The 22,700-nt window shown below is 40.3% G+C and overlaps 1 protein-coding gene across 2 annotated transcripts in view; it reads left to right on the top strand.

The window, feature by feature from the left end:
• The window catches only part of KLHL14 (kelch like family member 14), a 100,823-nt gene that overhangs the window by 19,973 nt on the left and 58,150 nt on the right, over positions 1-22,700 (top strand). For both annotated transcript variants that reach the window (XM_029922817.1, XM_029922818.1), the window contains exon 3: positions 9,943-10,064. In XM_029922817.1, the coding sequence (XP_029778677.1) occupies positions 9,943-10,064 (122 nt within the window). The remainder of the gene's footprint in view (positions 1-9,942; positions 10,065-22,700) is intronic.

A 22,700-nucleotide genomic window follows, 5' to 3' on the forward strand; every position in this document is an offset into this window, starting at 1 on the left:
AATAACTGAAATTGGGTAATCTTTCTCAATTGTGGGTAGCTCCCATTCCATGAGACAATAATAATCTCAAAGAGCAAGAGACAGACAGAGGCATCCAATAAAAATCATGAATGTAGCGGTCTGACAGCGGCAAGACGGATTATTTGGACATGCGCAAGGAGACATAAAAGACAAAAGGGTTTGGGGCCGTGCAGAGTAAGGGCAGCAGGTTAGATCCTAGATTTGTCAATAAGACCATTCCCCAAAGTATGACCCTCTGACTCTCCCACCTTCTAGTCTGGAAACACAACTTTTTCTCATTCCCTTTCATCTTCTCATGTCCCCACCACCACACTCACTGACTGGAACTTAAAACTGATGAAAGAAAAAAAGACGATACAGAACCTGTAATGACATGTTTCCCAAAGGTGGGATTACCAGTGTCTCTCTCACCCATTCGTTCTTTCAGTTGTCATTTCCTCATTCACACAAGAACTGTTTACTGACCACCTACTAGATACGATGTCCTTTTTGCTTTAAAGTATAGTCAGAGTTGTTTTCAGCAAGCATGAATTACCTTTATGATATGATCAGGCAAATCTGAGAGTTACTTCCATCTTAGAAAAACTGAATAATGTGTACAGCTGACCGTTCCCTGGTCATTACGTGGCCAGACTCACAGTGGCAGGAAGAGGGGAAGCTAAGGAATTTTCAATTACACCTGACCTTGCGAATCACAGAAGGGTTGGTGTGAGAAAACCCTAGAGACATTGCCTCTGTGAAATAGAAGAAATAAAACCCATCCTGAGGCACTGGAAAAGTTGCCCAAGCCCTTTTTCCTCTATTCTTTCATCTGTTAAATGGGGATAATGATACTTTGTGTTTACCTACCTCAGAGAGGCATTATCAGGTCTATTTAAAGGCTCTTCCGATGAAAGCTGCTGTGTAATTACCAAGAGCAGCTATGATAAAGAAACCTAAATACAACAGCAAATCAGCTGGAACAAATTCTCAAGGGAGTTTACTTCTCTGGAAAATTTTAAGAAAAGGGTAGCAGCTGTCCTCTGGGGACTTTCGGGGACCATTCTAGCTGGAAGTTTAGGGAAGGCTAGCTGATTTTCAAAGTCTCCTCCTGGCCAATCGCTTCGGATCTTCCTCTCTTACTTTTCCCCATGGTCTAAGCAATTTCCACCTGAAATTCCTCTTTCAAGTTTTTCAGACCTTAACTCAGAAACTCTTTTATCCCTGAAAAGAATCTCAAGGAAGGCATTTACCTGCAAGAGAGAAAAGGGAAGTTACAATGTGGGGGAAAGGCGTATCCTGTAGATGATAGGTAATGGGGAATTATTTGATAGTTTTTCAAAAGAAGACTTAAGTAGTTGATCATTAACATCAGGCTTTGCTGAAGTTCATTTGACAAAGCTCTGGAGGGGAGGCTCGTTGGGAGCGCAGGAAGGAGAGACACACTGCTACATCAGCTTGGGAGAGAGCCAACCTAGCTGAGTCAGGCTAATAGCCGTCTGACTGGGGTGAGGAGATAGGCTGAAGAAACAGTACGGCTCTAGAATCTATAGGATGTGGCAAAACATCGACTATAGAAGAAAATGGAAGGGTCAAGATTCTCAAAACTTGGTGACTTGAGGAGCCCCTGGATGGCTCAGTTGGTTAAGAGTCACCCTTTGTTCAGGTCATGATCTCATGGTTCGTGGGTTCCAGCCCCACAAGGGACTCTGTGCTGACAGCTCAGGACCTGGAGCCTGCTTTAGATTCTGTCTGTCTCTCTCTCAAAAATAAACATTAAAAAAAAAAAAAAAAACTTGGTGACTTGGATAGGGTTTGGTGACATCTTTAGCAGAGAGAGAGAGAGAGAGATGGCAGACCAAAGGATGAGCAGGTTGAATTTGTTCATGAGATCTGGAGCCACACCGGTGGTGTTATATATATATATATATATATATATATATAAATATATATATATATATATATTTATATTTATATTTATATTTATATATATGTATTGGTGTTATATTTTTGAGAAACTTGCTTATGCAGTAAAGATTCTGGCTACTTATAAACAGCACAACCTATGGTTTCTGAAACGCTTCTAAGCAATCTAAGAAAAAGCCAAATACCAATGATTGACTTTCACATGAGTGATTTGTAAGGTTAATAATTATGCATAATAATATTTGTTATCATTTATCGATTGACTATCACAGGAACAATGTAAATATTTTCCACAGGCGACCCGAATGTCAGCTGGTGGCTTCCCAGATCTGGTAGAATTGTTGTAAACCCCACCACTCTCATGGCTGGTGGAAACCCAAAACCATCGCCACTTCTGTGACTCCCTGGGGGCTTGTGTCGTCCTGACTTTTTCGGCCACCCAGACCTCCACCAGACATCCCTGCTGTCCCACCAGATGTGAAGTCGCCCTTTCACTCCCTGCTAGGAGAAAATACCAAGGGGGCATAGGTTTCGTAAAGTGGAAAGTAATGGGAGTGAGTCATAACTTCTCCCAGTCTTCTCCAGCCTCTCCCTGCCGGATTATGTCGGGGACATCAGTTTTTACTCTTCCTCCACTGTGCGGAGACACTCAGTTTTCCAGGCCTCAGCAGCACAAGGTACTTTTCATCTGTTAAAGGGGCCGACTCCAGAAGGTGATTTTATTCACATGTAGGAACCATTTATTTTCCCATTACACTTAACCCTCGCAACACACCCACTTTACAGATGAAGCAACTGAGGTGTAAAAAGATTGAAGACTGGCCCAAGGATATAAACCTATGAAGTGGTAGAAAGAGAATTTAAATCCACATGTGGCTGATGCTTAAATTAAAATTAACTTGGCCTTTAGAGAATGGGACAATTATTATCCATCCCAGTTTACTTTCCTGCTTCACAACTACTTGGTTTTTCCATCAAATCTCTAGGTTTCATAAAAAAGGCTGTATACTCCTAAAGGCTGTATGTGAGAAACTCCAGCGTAAAACCCCAGTGAGTTAGTATTGTTTCAGAGAGAACAAGTTATGATAATTAAAACGTCTAAACAAAAGAAACACAACCCTATTATTTTTAAGTAATAAAACTTGGGTGGGAACCCAAGCCACACTACCTTGTCAAATCTGCAAGTTACACAAAGAAATACCTAATACTGATGATGATGGTGATGAGGAGGAAGGTTAATGATAGCACTTTTATAAATGCTGTGCATATATTGTTTAATTTAATCCTGAAAAAAAACCTATGCCCTAAGTCTGTTGTTATCCCTATTTTATAAATAAGTTTAAAAAGGGAAAAGAGGCTAGCTCAAGGTCAATCATCTCAAAACAGATGAAACCTGGGTCTCGCCCAAATTGTAAAGCTTATACCTTTAACAACTAGGCTCCCTACTTCAAGAATCATGATGTTTTCAATAGATGTTCCCTCGAGAATGGAAGTTGGTGCCATGAGGACCAAGGAATTTATACCTCTTGCTCCCATCATTAGCTCTAGTGTTTAGAATGGTACCTGGAACATAGTACAAACTCAATCAATTACCGCTAAATAAGTGACTTGAAACAGGGATGCCTGGGTGCTTCAGTTGGTTAAACTTCCGACTTCAGCTCGGGTCATGATTTCATAGTGAGTTCGAGCCCCACGTCGAGTTCTGTGCTGACAGTTCAGAGCTTGGACACCGCTTCAAGTTCTATGTCTCCTGTTCTCTCTGCCTCTCCCCCGGTCATGCTGTCTCTCTCTTCCTCTCTCTCTCAAAAATAAACATTTAAAAAAATTTTAAAAATAAGTGAATCGAGACAAAACACCTAAATCAGTAGAAGATACAGAACTATCTTAAAATAGTCATGTTGATGTTGAAAATATTTAACCAGAAGAAACAGAGGATAGGAGAAACCTGACTTGTGAAAACATTTGGATTTTAAAAAGTTCTATACTTGTAGTCCTCAAGAAGCTGAACAGGAACTCAACACTGCGCTGTGACTTCTAAAAGACTACTGTAATTTTAGAAAGTCTTATGGCACAGATTTTTATGTATATGCCCATATATATACATATGTCATATCACATACCCGTTTGTTATATTGTATAGAACTCTGATCACATGTTTAAAAGAGGACAGTGCTGTTCTAGAAATACTTTAGGGAGGTAAGTATGATGGTAGGGAAAAAACTTTCCTCAGGAAGAAATGAGGATTTTTACCACAGAAAAGAGAAGACACGGCAACTATCTTGCAGTACTTGAATGCTGGCAAAACAGACACAAGTGCTTTCTCTTCTTTTTTTTCCTAAATGACTTAGGTAGATTTTCAGCTTAGCATCAGGAGATAAACATATATTTAACACGACTGTCCAAACATCTTTCCACAATAAAAGTATTTTAAAAAACTAAGGTCCATTTTGTTATAAATTGTATAACCGAGGGGCTCCTGGGTGGCTCAATCGATTGGATTGAGCATCTGACTTCAGCTGAGGTCATGATCTCGCTGGTTCATGAGTTGGAGCCGCATATCAAAGCCCAGAGCCTGCTTCATTCAGATCCTGTGTCTCCCTCTCTCTGCCCCTCCCCTACCCGATATCTGTCTCTCTCTCTCTTTCAAAAATAAACATTAAAAAAATTTTTAATAAAATAAAATAAATCTCTTAATTGGTAAGAATAATTGCCTTTCGGGGGGAAAAAACCTATTGAAAAGATTTCTACTTTAGGTAGAGAACAGAACCAAATCAGTGACCTCAAATCTGGCTCTATGTTAATTAGAATCAACTGGAAGAATGTGAAACATTACTGGTTTTTAAAAAAATTTTTAATGTTTTTATTTATTTTTGAGAGAGAGAGAGAGAGAGAGAGAGAGAGAGAGAGAGACAGCGTGAACAGGGGAGGGTCAGAGAGAGAGGGAGACACAGAACCCGAAGCAGGCTCCAGGCTCTGAGCTGTCAGTCAGCACTGATCCTGATGTGGGGCTCTAACCCACAAACCGTGAGATCATGACCTGAGCCAAAGTCGGACACTCAGCCGACTGAGCCACCCAGGCGCCCCAAAATGTTACTGATTTTTAAGGCCTCATCCTAACTGAATCATAATCTCTGGGAGTGGGCACTCAGGTGATCCTGGTGACTCGCCAGACTTGGGGATCACTGAACTAGATTACTTCCAAGTTGTCTTCTAACTCTCTCATTTAGTGATTCTTAGAAGATTATAGAATACTTTCTTTACAAAATAAATGAGAAAGATTTATAATCGGTAAAATGAATTTAGTCTAAATGGACATGGGTAGCTCTAAAGCACCTGCAGACCACCGGATTTCTTAAACAGGCTAAAACTCTCCTTGCAATCTAGTTAATGAAAACTTTTTTCATGTATCATGGAAAGGTAAACTTTATCTGGCCTGTTTCCCAATTATTAAAGTTCCGAATCACTGGAATATAAATAAATGAGACTTTCCCGCACTTATCGCACCGGTATGATGAAAAATTTGTTTACACTAGGAGGTTTTAGGTCATCCTTCAATCATTCATCCCATAACCAAAGTACATATGCGCGCGAGCACACACCTATACACACACATACACACACACATGCGCGCAAATATGACACATGGTAAATGTCGGGCAATTACTGAGATGGAAAAAGAGGACCTTCAAATTCTATCGCCTTTTTAACCTTCTATTTTTCTATGCAAGACATCGAAATAGTATCATTCATTATGACATACATACTAAGTTCTTTGTCTCTAATTCCATGTCTTTTAAACACATTACTTTGGTCTAGGTGGTGCCAAGCTGAGGAGTAAAAAGAAGTATGTGTATTTTAAAATATTAGCAAATTTGAAGAGAGCATATTAATTTTGGCTAAATTGGTTCCTTATGTAAATGGCTTCTAAAAAGTATACCAGGTAGCCCCATATGAAAGAACTCTAATCACTGCAAAAGGGCTACACTTGTAGATTTTGCCTAATCTAAAGTGAAACCTGTAAGGCTCTATTGGAATTATTTAGAAAAGAATAATTGAAACCCCCTTCAGCAAATTAATTCAGATCCCTCTAATTTTACTTTTCTGGTTCACAAGATATCTTTTTTTATCATGGCGTTTTCAAATGGAAGTGCACGCACATCAAATAAATAGCATGATAATCAGAGGTTTCAATATCCAATACACATTCATTATTATCTGTCATTATTGTCATTGTCACTATTATAATTGCACGTTGTAAAAAGAATGGAAGCTTTTCCACAGGAATTATTCACGTGTATTACTTTCTAGGAGTAATTGAATAGTTGACGTTGCATTTATATCAAAGTGAAATATGTGATGGTTTTTCTCATTTGTTTTATTCTTAAGAAATAAGAAACAGAGTGATCTCTGTTAGGCTCCTTTATTTGGATTCAGAAAGGTTCTGTTTTATGTAATGCTCAAATGTATATTTTTTTATAACAAGGCTCAAAAGATATCCAATATAATTAAAGTGGTAATTTTCTAAGAGCACATAAGATGACGGCTGCATAGTGAAGTCCTCTTCATTAGCTTGTATTTATAGACATAACTCAACAAGAATCTCAGTGAAATATATTATTTTTCTTTCTTAACTATGTAATCGGGCTTGGCCTGTTGAAATGAAGCCAACAAGCTTGTATTGCCGGGATCCACAGATTAACAATCACTTACCTTAGAGTTTACGTAGAACTTTTCACTCCATTTTATATAATCCTCATGACAATCCCTTGAAGAGGCAAGTCAGATACTATTAATCTATTATGAGAAAACAGAGGCTCCAAAAAGCCAAGTAATTTATACAAAATTAATTCAGATCCCTCTCATTTTACTTTTCTGAACAGCAAAATTAGCCCTAGAATCGAGGTCATCTGGGTCATAGTCAGAAGTTATGATAAAATAAAAATTAAAAAAAGACAAATTTGAATTTTAAAAAGATCATAGGCCTGGTAACCCATGAAGGCCTAGGTCTCAACACAGCTCATGCCACTTTGACCAGGGGAACATTTTCAGCTCCTTGTAAAATGGAGTTCTACCTGCGACATAAGGTTGTTTTGACAGTCAATAGAGAAAATGGTGAGAAACCACTCAAACGTGTTTTGTTAGTCTATGTGTTCTTTCTTCTACACTCTGCTACCTCTCACACGCTTTATCCTATTTTTGGCTTCTGTGTGATTCACCTTCACAAGGTAGAGTTTTAAACTTTGTTTAGACTTAAATAATATTGATACTGGTTTGGAAAATTGAGTGCCAACAAGGGTTAGAAACAAGATACTCCAAGTGCAATGCCATAATTAGTGAAATGGATGATGATGCGAATGTAGTGATACAAGATTTTAAATGAGTCTTCACTCACTAAGAAGGCTGTACATGATGAACTTAAATACTTCTCCTTCAAAGAAAACACGTGGCTGATGAGGGTAGGTGGGATTTCCTTTCCCTCCATGTAAGTCCTCATCACATTCCATGGGGATGCTGCATGGTTTAGAGATTCGTCTTGGTTTACTTGGAGGCTGTCATTGCTGCTGTGCTAGCTAGCCCTTTGAATCAGGTCATCGTTGGCGAGAGTGAATGTTGTTGTCATTTGCCAGCTACTCAATGGCCTAGGATCTATGGTCTCAGGCCAGTTCTAGAGGACAGATGGCAGCAAGAGGCTTTTTGCACAGAGAGAACAAAGACTCTAGATCCCCTTCTCATCTGCAGAGGTGGTCCATCTAAACCGCTGTTGAAAGTCACCAATGTGGATCAGTCCAGGGAAGCAAGCTTTATCAATTAATGAAACAATCTTACAAATAAATGTAAGCGATTCATTTATCTCCATTTGTCATTCATGAAGCATATTTTTAAAAGGAGTACCTTTATTTAGATATTGTAATAGAAATTTAATTATATTGCTCTGGTCACACTACCACTTCATTGAGTCCTTTCCTCTTACATCTAACCATCGATAGTGGTCTCCCTGTCACCACCAGAGTCTGGCAGCAGGTAGAAGTGTCACATCATGAAAACCACAGAATGGTGCCTTCCAGTTGAACAGCAATGTCGACACACGGTAACTGATAGCAACTTAAAAAAAAGTATCTGCTCTCATCTTCATTCCTCTTATACTCACAGGCTGGTTGATTATTTGGACTAAAAAACTACGATAAGAAAATCATAATAGTTCTGTAACCATGCATTTAAGAGATGCTATAGCACATCAACTATGTATGTTCTCATTTCAAAACAAAAGAAAGGTACTTACTGCACTGAGTTCCCATAACCCCTGTTAGCATACCAGCCCGATCACTGAAATCCTCAAAGTATGGAGCTCTTTGCTACGGTATTCTGCTTTTGTTTCACAACTACACACCTATAAGACATATGGGTACAGTTCCAAAGTATTGTGAATTCAAAGAAGTGAGGGGTTTCCTTTGTGGTAAAATTAATATTGCAAGCTGCTATCCCATTAGGCATTCTTCTGTAAGTATGGCTCATGTACTAGCCATGATTCCCTGATAGGAGTTTCTCCAGAAGATATTTTTTTTACTGACGCATGTACAGCGCATTCAATGGCACCAGAGTTTCATTAAAGGAATTCTCTTGCTCCTTTCCTTCACATGGAAATGTCATTAACTGTATTAAGTTAACTCTCCGAATGTTAGGTTCTTAACCAACAAACAGTGCTTCTCCACAAGGGCATACTTTGCCAAGCGTCCTTGAATCAGAACGACAGGCTGAATATGTGATAATAGATTCAGAGCCACCACCAGCAGGTTGTGATCATATTTAAGGGGAACCCTTTCGTATTTATTGACTTTTTCCTTCAGTCATGGTTGTTCCGTTTCTTCCACCACCACCTTCAGCCTTTCAGGTAAATGAAAAGTTCAATTATATGTAAAGCGACCGTTAAATCAGCAGGCCCCTTGTGGGGGTCTGGGCCTCCCCTCTCTGCTCCAATCGCAAGTGTGCTCAATCCATTACCCTTCCTGAGGATCGCACATCCATCAGGTCGAGTGTGCCGGCCAGGGTGCATCTTATAGCTTTTACTGCATATGAGACGTTGCAGGCCTGTTCTCAGGAACTGCCAGGCAGACTGGGAATCACAGTCACGGTTAATAGCAGCGAATTGCCAGCTCTTGATGGGTGGGTAGTCACTCCTTTCAGTGGTTGCCCCCTGGGGGAGAAGGTAGAAAAACAGAGGGAGGGAATTAGAGTGACTTTGCACAGTCGAGCAGGTTCATGCCGCTGGATCAGTGGCAAGCATTGGCAGGGCTCCACTCTGGGGAGGCTCAAAACAACCTCACAGTCTCATTTTTACCAATTGGTGCTGCTGTGTCGCCAGTGGTGCCCAGGGATGGGGGTGGGAGGGGGCGAAGCCGGGGGCGGGGGGTGGGGAGGGGGCGCTGGGAAGGAGCCGAAGGCAGAAGTCTCAGCTAAATTAAACAAACAAAAAGCCTCCTTGATGATCCTGGTTAACCTACCCCAGTTAGCCCTGTGCTGCTAATTGTACCAAACTGGTATTCGAAGTTCCCTGGGTGATTAAAGAGTTGGCTCACAAACTCTCTGCATAACCTTAATTTTTTCAAGGTTCTTTGAGTGGAGAATGGCTTATAATAATGATTTTGACTAATACGATTTTTGACATGCAACTTTAATGCTTAACCTTAGTACAACTCCAGAGCATTTCATGTGTACTCAGCTGTAAAGAGTGATGATTTAAAGGGATAATATAAGAAAAAGGTCGTTCTAGAATGAACCTCTAACAAATTGCATAAAGGGAGCTTATTATTCCATGAGTATGGGGATATGCTGCTCTTCTGATCATTTTTCTGCTTGGTTCAAAAAAAATTGTTGAGACATGAATGGGAAAAGAAACAGGAAAAAATGAAATAGAAATCTGCAAGCAAGGAACATTCTTTTGATGGTTATGATTTCGTTGCCACTAAAGAGGCTCTACAATAATGTGGTTATCCATCTCCTCTTTTGTTTTGGGTGAAGAATTCGCTCTAACAAGAAAATGCTGTTACTGGTTGGAGGCCTGCCTCCTGGGCCGGACCGGCTTCCCAGCAATTTGGTGCAGTACTACGATGATGATAAGAAGACGTGGAAAATACTCACAAGTGAGTGCCCTTCTTTATTCATTTAGCCACCTATTTATTTCCGCACAGAGCTGTCCTGATGGATTCGAAAACATGGTTAATCAAATTAGACATTTTATTGATTTGTTACCCTTTGGAGATCTGTTTATGTATCCCAGGGGATTCAGAGTAAAAGACTAAATTAAACACCGCAGAGGTGGCCAATTTGGTTGTGGAATAGGCCTAAATTAAACTGGCCTAAAACCACTGCATAAGTTTGTGTTTCTGTGACAGAGGGAGGGGTGGAAACTGAGATGTTCCAAAAGAAATTCTTCTGTTCTTTCTTTCTTTTCCTTCTTCTTCTTCATTTTTTTTTTTTTGGCTTCTTGAAAAGTGAAAAGTTGGTTAATTGCACTAAATTTTCTCATACCTTAATGGTGGTTTAGTTTATTGTCTGTGTGACGAACATGCCTTTTGCCTTTAGGTGTTTCTGCCGGTTAATCGTTAGTCTGTGGAAACGGGTCTTAGAGAAACACTCCCCTCCGTGGCTCCACAGTTTGGATGGACAGACAGCCAGGGCCTGCCCCAGCTGCATTAAATTGTGCTTGCAGACTTCCGCCCAAGATGCTCTTCCTCCCCTCCTTACAGGGGGATTGTGTTTTACAGCAAACCTCTTGCCCTGGGCACTGAGATTTGGAACTTATTGTTATATCGGTTATGATTCCCAATCTGACTCACTCATGGAATCAAAAATCATCATTTCTTGAGTGCAGCAGGCTGTGTGCACCAGGCCCCTCGTGGGCACAGTGGCTGCACTGGTCAATAAAACTAAATTTTAACTGTCAAAATTGCCCAGAGCTGTATAGATAAAATAATAAATGAGTAATTTTGATCCATAAATCAAAGCCATATGTTTAAAACCGACAAAAGAGAAAGTTAGATTTTCTTATAGCATTGTGTCTTCGAAGCAGTTATATATTTTATCAGCTTTAAAAAAAATTAGTTCCTTTCCTCTTCCTGAAAGCCCTTTAAAATAATAGACACAGGACAACAGTTTGCCCATAAGAGCAGAAGAGGAGCACAGACATGTGAGATGGGGCTTTAAATAGTACGTTTCGGAGCTGGCTTCCCCAGTGAAACCGCCAGCAGCATTGTCAGGGGGCTACAACGGGGAAGCTCCCGGACACTTATACCCCACGGTCGTGGTAGAGAAGTGAGGGGAGTCATAGCAGCAAGCTTAAGGAGGAGGAAGAAAGAAAAAGAAGTTAGAGATGTCTTCAAATGGTTTTTATTTTCTTTTAGACAAAAGTACAGTTAATAATGAGTCAAACATCTCAATTAATGACCAAATTATATTTTTAAAGTAAAACCCAAGAGTCAATGATCTGACACTTGATCAGGCCTACACAGAATAAGACACGGATATGAGGGAGAGGAGAGAAGGAAAGACAAAGATTCCTGAAGAGAGATGACAGACAGAGACAGACAGGCAAGAGGAGGGTACATTCAAGTACATACCGATTTGTGATATTTATTCACAAATCTGTCTGTTTTCCCAGATACACCAGGCAAGGTCCAATTTGCTATTGGTTTGAAGCCCTTCATTAAAGGCAAAAAGATTCCCCAAAGCATCATGAGTAGTACCTAAGAAAAGTCTTATGTTCATTTTAAACCTTGTTCAGAGACAGAGTGATCATCCAATGTATTCTCCAAACTGGTACACTTTAGAGCATGAAATGGGGGCCTATTGATTGTGGAGGGACAGTAGTATACACTGAAACATGTGGCCACCCTACTCAAGTTTTTCACATTGCCTGATTTAACTTTTACTTATAAGATGTGGTAAGAAGGCATGAACCTGAATCTGTCAAACCTGATTCAATCCTGTGTCCATGACCTCGAGCAAGGCAGGTAAATGTCCCAGTTTGTGGCTTCTTCATTTTGTCAACACCATTTGTGTATTTTTAAGATAAAGACATATTTATAAGCCTTCTAACACATTGCATGAACTCCACAAATTGAAGGCATTATGACTATTATTGTAACACCACTACGAATATTAGCACAAAGATTGTGTATAGTTTGTACCCTAGAGGTACAACTCAAGGCTCTCCATGCAGAGGGGGACAAATTACATTGCCACACACACAACACTTGGACCCACTGTCTCTGAGTCAGGACCCTGTTTTCCATGGTTTTCATATGTTGGGTGTGGCAATCCACAGACTAGGAAGTAAAGGTAAATGGGTATCTCTCTGTTGACTCCATTTGCCAGGTTTGAAATGGAAGGAAACGAAGATATTCATGTATAGACTTCTTACAATGGGAACATACTCAGATCCTGAATTTTTTTCTATAGTCAGGCATGGTCCTAGCTCTGAAATAAATGTCTACTCCACTTACACTCTTCATTTCACTGGGACCTGTACTTTAAACAATAGAGTTTATTGCCCATTGGGCTGTGACCACAAGGCCCCAAATGAAGGCATATTTTTCAGGTTTGTTGGAGAGATATAGACAGCTTACCTAAATGATTTCTGCTCTTGGTCTGTATTTTTTAATTCAGGCATCTTATTTGACTAATAAATAAGTCAGGTCACTGACAGATTTTCACACTATTTGGGCCATCTAACAATAAAGGAAGACATTTTTTCTCACTGGAATAAAAAAAAAAAATCCACATTCTCTCCAAATCCAGCGAAGCATTAGGGATTTCAGAGCTTCCCACTGACGTTGTTTTGACCCGCAATAACTGCTAAAGTTTTTGGCAGGGAGGCGAGGATGACAATTAAGTATAGGAGAGGGTGCCTGGTTGGGGTCTGCTCATTTATTCAGTGGCGGTCTTCATACAAACTAACAAATAAGCTGAACTACAAACGCCTAAAACTCGAGGTCAGCCAGAGCCTCTGAATCTTAGACCCCCTTCGTCCACTTGGCTCGAGCACACACTTCTCAGCGTGTCTCACAAACACGCCTCTTTGAGAAAGACGCCGTTCCCCCGACAGGAGCGCGGTCACCGTTCTGGGAGCCACACGGCTTACATGAATTCTGTAACAAAGAAGAATGAAAAGGAAAGGCAGTCATCCTCTCTCTTGCCTCACCCTGTTATGTTACGTTTTAGAATCACAATTTAAGGGGTACGCAAATAATAATAAATTGAATGGAGGAGGGGAGAGTAAAGATGAAAGAGTGGATCTACAAAATCTAAAGAAAACAAAATCCAACCATCAGCCAGTCAGCGGTCTGGGCTACCCGAACAGCGAAGGGAACAATTATTCTCGCTGAAAAGACTGTTTTTGGGAACATGCTGGCACAGACTGCGTTTTTATCCTCCTCTTCGGAAAAATCATTTAATGTAGCATTATATAATTAATGTTGAGAATGGTGACAGAGTGCCGTGGTCTCTTTTAGAAAAGTATCGAGAAATAACATGCAAAAATGACTGGAAAGTGCTTCTGTCAGTGCAAAATGTTAAGTAGTAACAGTAAAATTGGCATTGTTGTCCTCTTGACTGTTAATAATGGATGGGAAGTTGAGATGCACTTTCGTTCATTTTTATTTTACAGTTCTGCTCTTCCCACATTTCTCACTCCTGCACGCAGTCTCCCGTTTCATTCTTAACTTATTAGAAAGCAGTACAGGAGACATGAATACTAAAATGGCCAGTGCAAGAAAAAACATGCCTCCTGTACTTTGCAGGCCCCAAATCCTTGGTGCAAGGATCACACAAAATAATTCCTGCGGCTACTCTGTACTTTTGATAGCACGTTGCTTGCAGATCAAAGTTTTGGTGAAGTCCACATGTAGAAGTGGTTTGCGTTCCCCCACCCCCACCCCGAGAGACAGCACTAAGGAGCCACGTGTTTGTCTTCTCTATTGGCCACGTCCTTCACTGGTGGGGAAAGGTGCTTCCTGGAGACTGACTTCCTTTTTCCTACATTTCAGAAGAGAGAGTCTACTTATTAGGTGCCTGTTAACTGCTTTCTGTGAGCAACGAGAAGGAAAGGGGTTCAAAACAAAGATCTGTCCTTCCATGTGTCAAAGACGACTCCTCTTTCATAATGTCAGAATGAAAATTAGAAGAACTAGGTTAGCAAGCCTTCTTCCTTCTTTCGGCCACCTCGGTTCCCTTTGTCAGAGGCAGGAGGAAATGCCTTTTCTGCCCCCTCCCTTTCAGTTGATTTGCAGCTCTGTCCTCTATACGGTAGTGCAAGACTTTGGGACCTTATATTTTTTAGTCACAGGAAGTAAAAGAAACCAGTGTGCCAGAGTTTCCTGGGTTGTCTCCTCTGATCCCTGGAAGACACTGAACTTGATCATCCACACAGGAGCAGCCCTGGGTGGGGTGTCAGCAGTTTCTCTTAGTAGAGTCACAAAGATCAGAGGCAAAGGGTACTTTCCATAAAGGTTGAAGGAATAGTACCAAGAAAACAAAGTTTGTAAGACATTGAACTTCAGTTCCAAAAGATAAGCACAGGCTTGATCATATCCAATATCCAATAATCGCCGATTATTCAGAAAATCATAAACCTGGAAATTGATACTTTCCCCAGATGTCTTTCTTAGCCCTTCTGTTTCTTGACTTCAGTTAATTTCTATTCTTCGAGGACATGTTGGTGGGAAAGTCAAGTTAATCAAAAGCTAATAATCATTTCTTATGATTATATATTTAGCAAGAAACAAAAAGCAAATTCAATTGCGGGTTTTATACTTGTGGGTTTCCTTTACTTACATTATCTTTAAACCCAAACCCCTCAAATTATTTTATTTTATTTCATTTCTAGACTCTGTGGTAGTACATTTTTTATTGAAGGTGAACTTCAAAAAACAATAAGGTGCTTCCAGAAGCACTCTGAGGCTGTCTGGGTAGAATTTAGACTTATTTATAGACTTCATTCCTTCGTGTAACAAGCAACTATTGAATACCCACTCTGTGCTGGGTGGGAGGGTAGAAGGTAGATAAAGTAATCTCTCGAGAACCTAAGGAGGCAATTACAATAGGGTGTGCTAAGGAAGAGAGAAGGGGGGCTCAGGGGCCCCTAACCTCAAGAGGAGAAGTTAGAGATTTCCTAGAGAAGTGGCTCTCTGTGAAGTTGAAAAAAATGGGTAGGAATTATCAAGGAGAAGAAGTGGATGAGGAGGTATTTTTGTAGGAGGATCTCGTACTGGGAATGTCAAAAGGCCAGAGATAATTCGTACCTTCTAGAAACTGAAATGAATCTGTGTATCTACAGGAGAGTCTGAGGCTAGGAAAGTATATGGTGGAGCTGGAAGGTTAACCAAGAACCATATTCTGCAGGACTGTTTCAGGAATTGTCAAGATAGGTTTAAGAAGCAACACTTGAGGAGAAATACCCTTCTCATTTTTGTTTTCAGGGTTAGTGAAAACATAGTGATCTAAAGACTTCATATAATAGCTTGGCAGTTGTCATCTCTTAGCTTGGAACTTCTTATTTCAGTTCATGGAGTGGCCTGTTTCCATGACTTGGGACAAAGAAGAAAGAGAGAAAATTGTGTTTGGACTTTTTAAATATGTTAGCATCTAATTTTACCTTCAATGAGCTCAATTCTAATTTGAGATACTTGGCTGCACATTGCTATGTATCTTGAATTATTTGCTACTGTGTATTCATGCACTAGCGCATTAGTGGATTTTTCATAGATTTTTAAAAAAATATGTGTGATGGTCACTCCAAAACACTGTATCTCAAGGAAGTTGGGTGCCTGGAAAAACTAGTTGACTTTATTTCTGGTTCATACTTCGCTTGAATATAGCAATTGCTTTTTCTCCAGAAAACAGCATGTGTACAAATAATTCTGATGCTTTCTTTACACACAAGCTGTGGTATTTGCTACTGAGTCTGGTAGAAAGGAGGTATGAGTCACATGGGCTGCTTCAATTTGCTCTGTGACATTCCTAGGCAAATTACAGACTTGAGTTTGGCAAGCCAATGAATGTGAATACTAAAAGATTAGATGAACCCCTTGCCCAACCCTCTCACTTTACACATTAATTTCATTCATTCAACAAATGTTGTTGATATCCTCTATGCAGCAGACATTGTTCTCAATACAGGGAAAACAGTGCTGGGTCAAAGCAAATATTATCACCCCTTCACCAATCCTAGATTTTGGTGGTGGGGAGGAGCGGGGAGAGAACAGTATTAATAAGTAATCCGAGATAGGGGCACCTCCGTGGCTCGGTCAGTTGAGTGTACAACTTCGGCTCAGGCCATGTTCTCACTGTTTGTGGGTTCGAGCCCTGTGTCAGGCTCTGTGCTGAGGGCTGGGAGCCTGGAGCCTGCTTCTGATTCTGTGTCTCCTTCTCTCTCTGCCCCTCCCCTTCTCAGGAGCACGCTCTCTCTCTCTCTCTCTCTCTCTCTCTCAAAAGTAAACATTAATTTTTTTAATTTATAGAAAATAACAATTATCCCAGATAGCAATATATAGTAACAAACTGTGATAGTGTTCTGAAGAAAGTGCGATAAGGTGAAAAAGGTATATGAGATCTGTAATAGAGAGACTTGATCTAGTTTAGCCTTCTTGGAGATTGTCACCAAAGAAGAGGCATGTGAGCTAAGAATGGAAGGATGAGACAGAGTTAGGCAGGCAAAGATGTGGAAAGAAGATTGTTCCAAGTTAGTTAATGATAAATTAATAATAAGCTCTGAGACCCCGCGGGAAGAGGATGCATGGCTGAAACCGAAGAGTGAAGGGGAGAAAGGTATGACATGTGGCAAAAGACATTAGCAGAAACCAGACTATGTAGGCGCTCCCACGGCAGGTTCACAAATTTGGCTTTTACTTTAAGTGACTGAAAGAGAGAAGGTGTCATACCCAGAGTCACACGATGATTTAGTGGCAGAATGAGGAAGGAACACTGGCCTCTGTATTTCCGTCAAGCAGCGCTGCCTCACGTACCACACCAATCTGTCTCACCAACAAGTGCCATTAGTCAAGAGCCCAAGCAGATGAGTGAGATTTAATCTGTGCTGACCCATTTCACCCATGAAAATCTAAATGGATCCAAAGTACTTGTCATAGTACCTCATTCAGAGACTAAAACTAGTATAGGTTAATTGAATGATTCTATTCCTAGAGGTTAAGAACATTTTCTTGGTTTATGGACTAAACTGCAAATTATGAAAATTTCCATTTAATATTACTGGACAAACCATAATTCAATGCAAATTTCTTGACATTTTCACTCTGTCTTTGAAGCAGTATCAAAAATTAAACATCAAATTAATTAATTATTTTAGTAATAAATTACTATTAATTAATTAATAATAAACAGCAAAGCACACACACACCCCACACACAGAGTGACATCTTTCAGGACAGGTAGATCTAAATGGAAATAGACCCCCAGACATTTGCTAACTGGGACCTTGGAGTGCTGCTTTCACTCTGATCCTTCTCATCTGCAAAGTGAATATTATTAAACCCACCTCTTAGAGTTATTGTGAGAATTATGTCAAATCATACAAAGCAAGCTCTAGGCATGATATCTGGAAGATAGCTGTTCCTTAATAAATTTTTATTCTATTTGAGTCTATTTTGCATATAATCAAACAAAGGAAACCAAAAGATTGAATCTTGTCTTCTGCTTTTATCATCAAGTGCTTGAGAAAGAAGTCACACTTTGATTCAGAATGAAGTTTCTATCTGTTTCTAGTGTGAACCTGTGTATCAGTCAAGATGGGTTAGATTATGCTGTGGTAAGAAACAGCTCCAAAATCTCAACAGAAAAAAGTATTTCTCATTCATGCTACGTGTCCAACACAGGTTGGCAGAGAGCATCTGTTCATCCGTCATTAGGGAGCCAGGCATATGGGGCTGCGTCTTAACGTGCATCTCTGTTACAACACAGTGGGGGAAGAATGTGCTGCAGTGCCTTGCACTGGCAGTGAAAAGTGACATTTAGCATTTATGCTCACTCTCAAGACCACACCTCATTTTAGGTGGGCAGGGAAGTGCAATCTTACCAGGGTTCAGGAAAAAGAGAATCCAGGTATCTGGTGAACAATGTAATGTGTCCCCTGTAATCTGTCCTACTGGACGTTAAATACTCCATGTACTCCCCTTGCCATGCTCAAAGTACACTCGCTCCTTCCCACAAGGGGAGATCACCCCAAATCATCAAGCTCAGTGATGGACAATCATCTCAACACCAGGTTCATTTGTTCTTAACTGGATCTGGAAACACATTTAAAAAATCAAATTATCTGGTTTCCTCCCACATCATGCACAGTGATGGATTAGCAACGGGATCAACACGATCAACTTCATTTGGGAAGAGAATAGCAATGTAGCAACCCCACGAGACAGACATTTTGAAGGATGCCTATCCAAGGTTGTGCTCCTTGATTAGGGACCTCCCTAGTTCTGTTCCTTGTCCTCTGTCTCCCATGGCCCCTTGTGCCACCTTATGAGAGATTCCATTATCTTCCTGGGACATACCTGAAGTGAACCTGAGACTATGAACCTGGGAGTGGAAGAGTTTTTAAGTGTCTTTCATGTCTGTAGACGTTTAGGGGACAGGGGTTATTTTAAGTCTCTAATTTCCACAGCCTCTTTTAATCCAGCCTGGTGGGTCTTTTGGCAATTAACTTCCTAGAAAACTTAGCTCTCTTCTTATGTTTACATCCACTCCATGGCCAGTGACCATTACCACACTTCTTTTCTGATATACTTCTTAGATTGCTTTTTCCTTTTTTTTTTATTTCCATTTTTCCTCTCATTTTCACACTTACATGCACACACACTTACACACAAACACACGCTCTAATACGCTCTATATTTGTAGTCTTTAGTGGGAAAGCTCCCTTTTGACTCTTTCCTTGAGTTAGAAGAATTTACTGCGTATCTCACCCATCCCTCAAACTTTCTTCTGAGGTACTCTAATTACTGCGAAAACCATACCTTTGATTTTGTCTCTGTCAGCTGAGTTTTAATTTACATTTTTTGCTCAAGATTCACTTCATTTTGTGTATGGTACACAAAACCAAAATCTCTTACCAGATGAGATTGGAAAAAAAATTACTTCTTTCAATGCTGCACACTCTTAGATTTCTGGACTCCATTTCCTTAACCCTCCTCATAAATGGGCCGATTTTGGGGTGCCTGGGTGATTCAGTCGGTTAAGCATCTGCCTCTTGATCTCAGCCCAGGTCACGATCTCATGATTCTTGAGACTGAGCCCCACATCCAGGCTCTGTGCTAACAGCCCAGAACCTGTTGGGGATTCTTTCTCTCCCCCCTCACCATATCTCAAAATAAATAAACTTTAAATAAATAAATAAATAGGCTGATTTTGTTTGTGAGATCCTCTCTTTTTTTGCAGATCTTGCCAAGTGCTACCAATAGCAACCAATGAACATTGTGAACATTCTGTTTTCCAACCTTGGAAGTGGAAGATTGGGGTTGGTGGGGGGAGGGTACATGTGAGTGAGAGACAGAGACAGAGGATCTTACGATGGACAGAGAGAGAGAGAGAGAGAAGTGGGGCTCAGCTGGGGCTCATATTCACCCAAAGCGGGGCATGAGCCCACCTAAAGTGGGGCTCGTATTCACCCGATATGGGACTTGAACTCACGAACTGTGAGATCATGACCAGAGCCAGCGTCTGATGCTTAATGACTGGACTGCCCAGGCACTGGAGGTGGAAGATTATTAAATAATCAATCGCTATCTAAATAAGACCAAACAGCAGTTTTGCCAAGTGGTTTTCCATGCCATAACATGCATCTTCACCTTTCCACCCTCCAATCTCAACCTGCTTGTCATCAGCCACCGTGGACCTTCTTGACAGCAAATTCTATGCCAGGCTGGACCAGGGGGTCATAATGACAGTCCCGGAATCACATTGGCTTATTTCTTTTCAGGTCACCTGTATCTGGTAGCTTTGCTGGGATCTCTGTATTCCATTTCTCAGGTTTATGATGACTCTGTGACTCTTGTCACTGTTGCCACGGCAAGAGAGAGGACAATTTCATACGGACTCTTTTAGCTTCTGCTCTGAATTGAATACATTTTATTGGCAAAATAAATCACTTGGCCACACCTAACTTCAAAATGGATGGAAAAGTATAATCCTCCCAAGCTCTCAGAAGGATTATCAAAATATTTCTTGAATAGCCCTGATGATTATGAACCATGCACCCTTATGTTCAACAAATATTTGAATCACTCTTGTGACATGCAAAATGTCCTCGTTTCTCCCGTGAATAGTTACAAGTTAGAAGAGATAGCTTCTCCATGCATCTTTCTATCTGTTCCTGCGTCAGTGTGACTTTATTGTCAGGACTGATATTTATTTACAGAAGATTAGACACCTCTATATTAAAGGAAGTGTTTAAAAAATACATTCCAGGGATGCCTGGGTGGCTCAGTCAGTTAAGCAGGCAACTCTTGATTTCAGCTCAGGTCAGGGTTTCATGGTTCATAAGTTTGAGCTCCATGTCAGACTCCACCCTGGCAGTGCAGAGCCTGCTTGAGATTCTTTCTGTCTTCCTCTCTCTCTGCCTCTCCCCTGCTCGCTCTCTCTCTCTCAATATATATAAATAAACTTTTTTAAAAAAGAAAGTGGGGCACCTGGGTGGCTCAGTTGGTTGAGCATCTGACTTCGGCTCAGGTCATGATCTCGCAGTTCGTGAGTTCGAGCCCCACATTGGGCTCTGTGGTTACAGCTCAAAGCCTGGAGCCTGCTTTGGATTCTGTGTCTCCCTCTTTCTCTGCCTGTCCCCTGCTTGCCCTCTGTCTCTCTCTCTCTCTCTCTCTCTCTCTCTCTCTCTCAAAAATAAACATTAAACTTTTTTTTGAAAGAAAGAAAGCAAGCTATTAAAAATAAATAAATAGAGACACTTGGGTGGCTCAGTTCGTTAAGTGTCTAACTTCAGCTTAGGTCATATCTCATGGTTCATGAGTTCCAGCCCCATGTGGGGCTCTATGCTGATAGCTCAGAGCCTGGAGACTGTGTTGGATTCTATGTGTCTCTCTCTCTTTGTTTTTTCCCCACTCGCATTGTCTCTCTCTCTCTATCTCAAAAATAAAGATTTTTTAAAAATTAGAAAGAAAGAAAGAAAGAAGGAAACAAATAAGGAAAGAAATTCTAAATATTATAATGCATTTGGATGAATTTTTATTTTTTTAATGTTTATTATTTTTGACAGAGAGATAGAGTGAGAGCAGGAGAGGAGCAGAGAGAGGGAGACACAGAATCTGAAGCAGGCTCCAGGCTCTGAACTGTCAGCACAGAGCCCAACACAGAGCTTGAACTCACAGACCACAAGATCATGACCTCCGCCAAAGTCAGATGCTTAACTGACTGAGCCACCCAGGCCCCCTGGGGTGGAATTTTTTAAATTTTGACTGCCCTCAAGGTACCTGAGTGGCTAAGTTGGTTAAGTGTCTGACTTTGGCTTAGGTCATGATATGGTTTGTGGGTTTAAGCCCCACATCAGGCTCTGTGCTGACAATTGGGAACCTGGAGCCTGCTTCAGATTCTTCCTCCCCGGCCCTCCCTTGCTTGAATTCTGTCTCTGTCTCTGTCTGTCTGTCTCTCTCAAAAATAAATAAACATTAAAAAATTATAACAAATAAATAAAATTTTGACTCCTCTAAAATGGTGTATGTCTGAGTTTATGTAATTTTCACTGTTTCTACTACTTGTTATATGTAAACTACTACACATCTATGATATAGATATGCAAACATGTATATAGATAAAAATTGCATAGATACACATAATTCCCATAGAACAGAATGGTTTTATCATTTAAAGAGAACTCATTAAAAACAAGATTAAAATGACTTTCAAAATTACAACCAAAAAAATGGAAAGATAATTGGGGTGAGTGATTATTATATGCAAAGATCTCCATCAAAAAAGAGGAGTAATTAAGGCAAAGTGCAAACACGCAGACTGTTCCTTTTCAGATCTTTGAGATCACTTTGTGCTGGAGTTAGGAAGTAAATGTATATTTCATGACGATCTGGCCGGTTAGAAATTGGTTTTGTGTATCATATACAAATGATCACTCTCTGACCACACCTTTGCACTTGTTAATTACGTTGTTTTTGATGGAGCAAACAGTCGTGCTTCATAGAAGATCCCTTGAGTGCCTGGCCACATCGAGCTGGCTTCAGCAAGGGTTTTGCTGAAAGGGGAGTGCTGAGCAGACAGGGTCTTACCTCTACATCTGGATGCCAAGGCAAACAATTGCTCTTTACAGCGGGTGCTAATTATTAATCCTACTTGCATGCTTTGTTTGGTCATTAAGTCTTAATTTCTTAAAAAAAATTACGATTAAACTCCAGTTATTTAGCTAGAACAATAATCATTGTGAATTTCAAAGACCAGAATCTTCCCACATTTTTATGTTGAGAACTGCAAAGCACTTTCAGAAAACCCTACTGCTAAGGCAATGATGTATCGCTTTTGCTTTCATTATATGTTTTTAATCAGAGCATGACTTCACACTAGACAAAGCGATGCTTTATGCATGGTCTCACTTGTTTTTGCTAAAATCTTTTGACATGATTAATTTTACTTTAATGCTTTTGTCTTGTTGTAATGGTAAGGATGATGGGTATAAACCAAGCAAAAATACATGCTTTTCTATTATAATGCCTCTGAGCATTAAAAATATCTTAGATGAAAAGGAAAAAAAAATC

This window comes from Suricata suricatta, chromosome 14 (genome assembly GCF_006229205.1).
Source record: "Suricata suricatta isolate VVHF042 chromosome 14, meerkat_22Aug2017_6uvM2_HiC, whole genome shotgun sequence".
Taxonomy (NCBI): Eukaryota; Metazoa; Chordata; class Mammalia; order Carnivora; family Herpestidae; genus Suricata; species Suricata suricatta.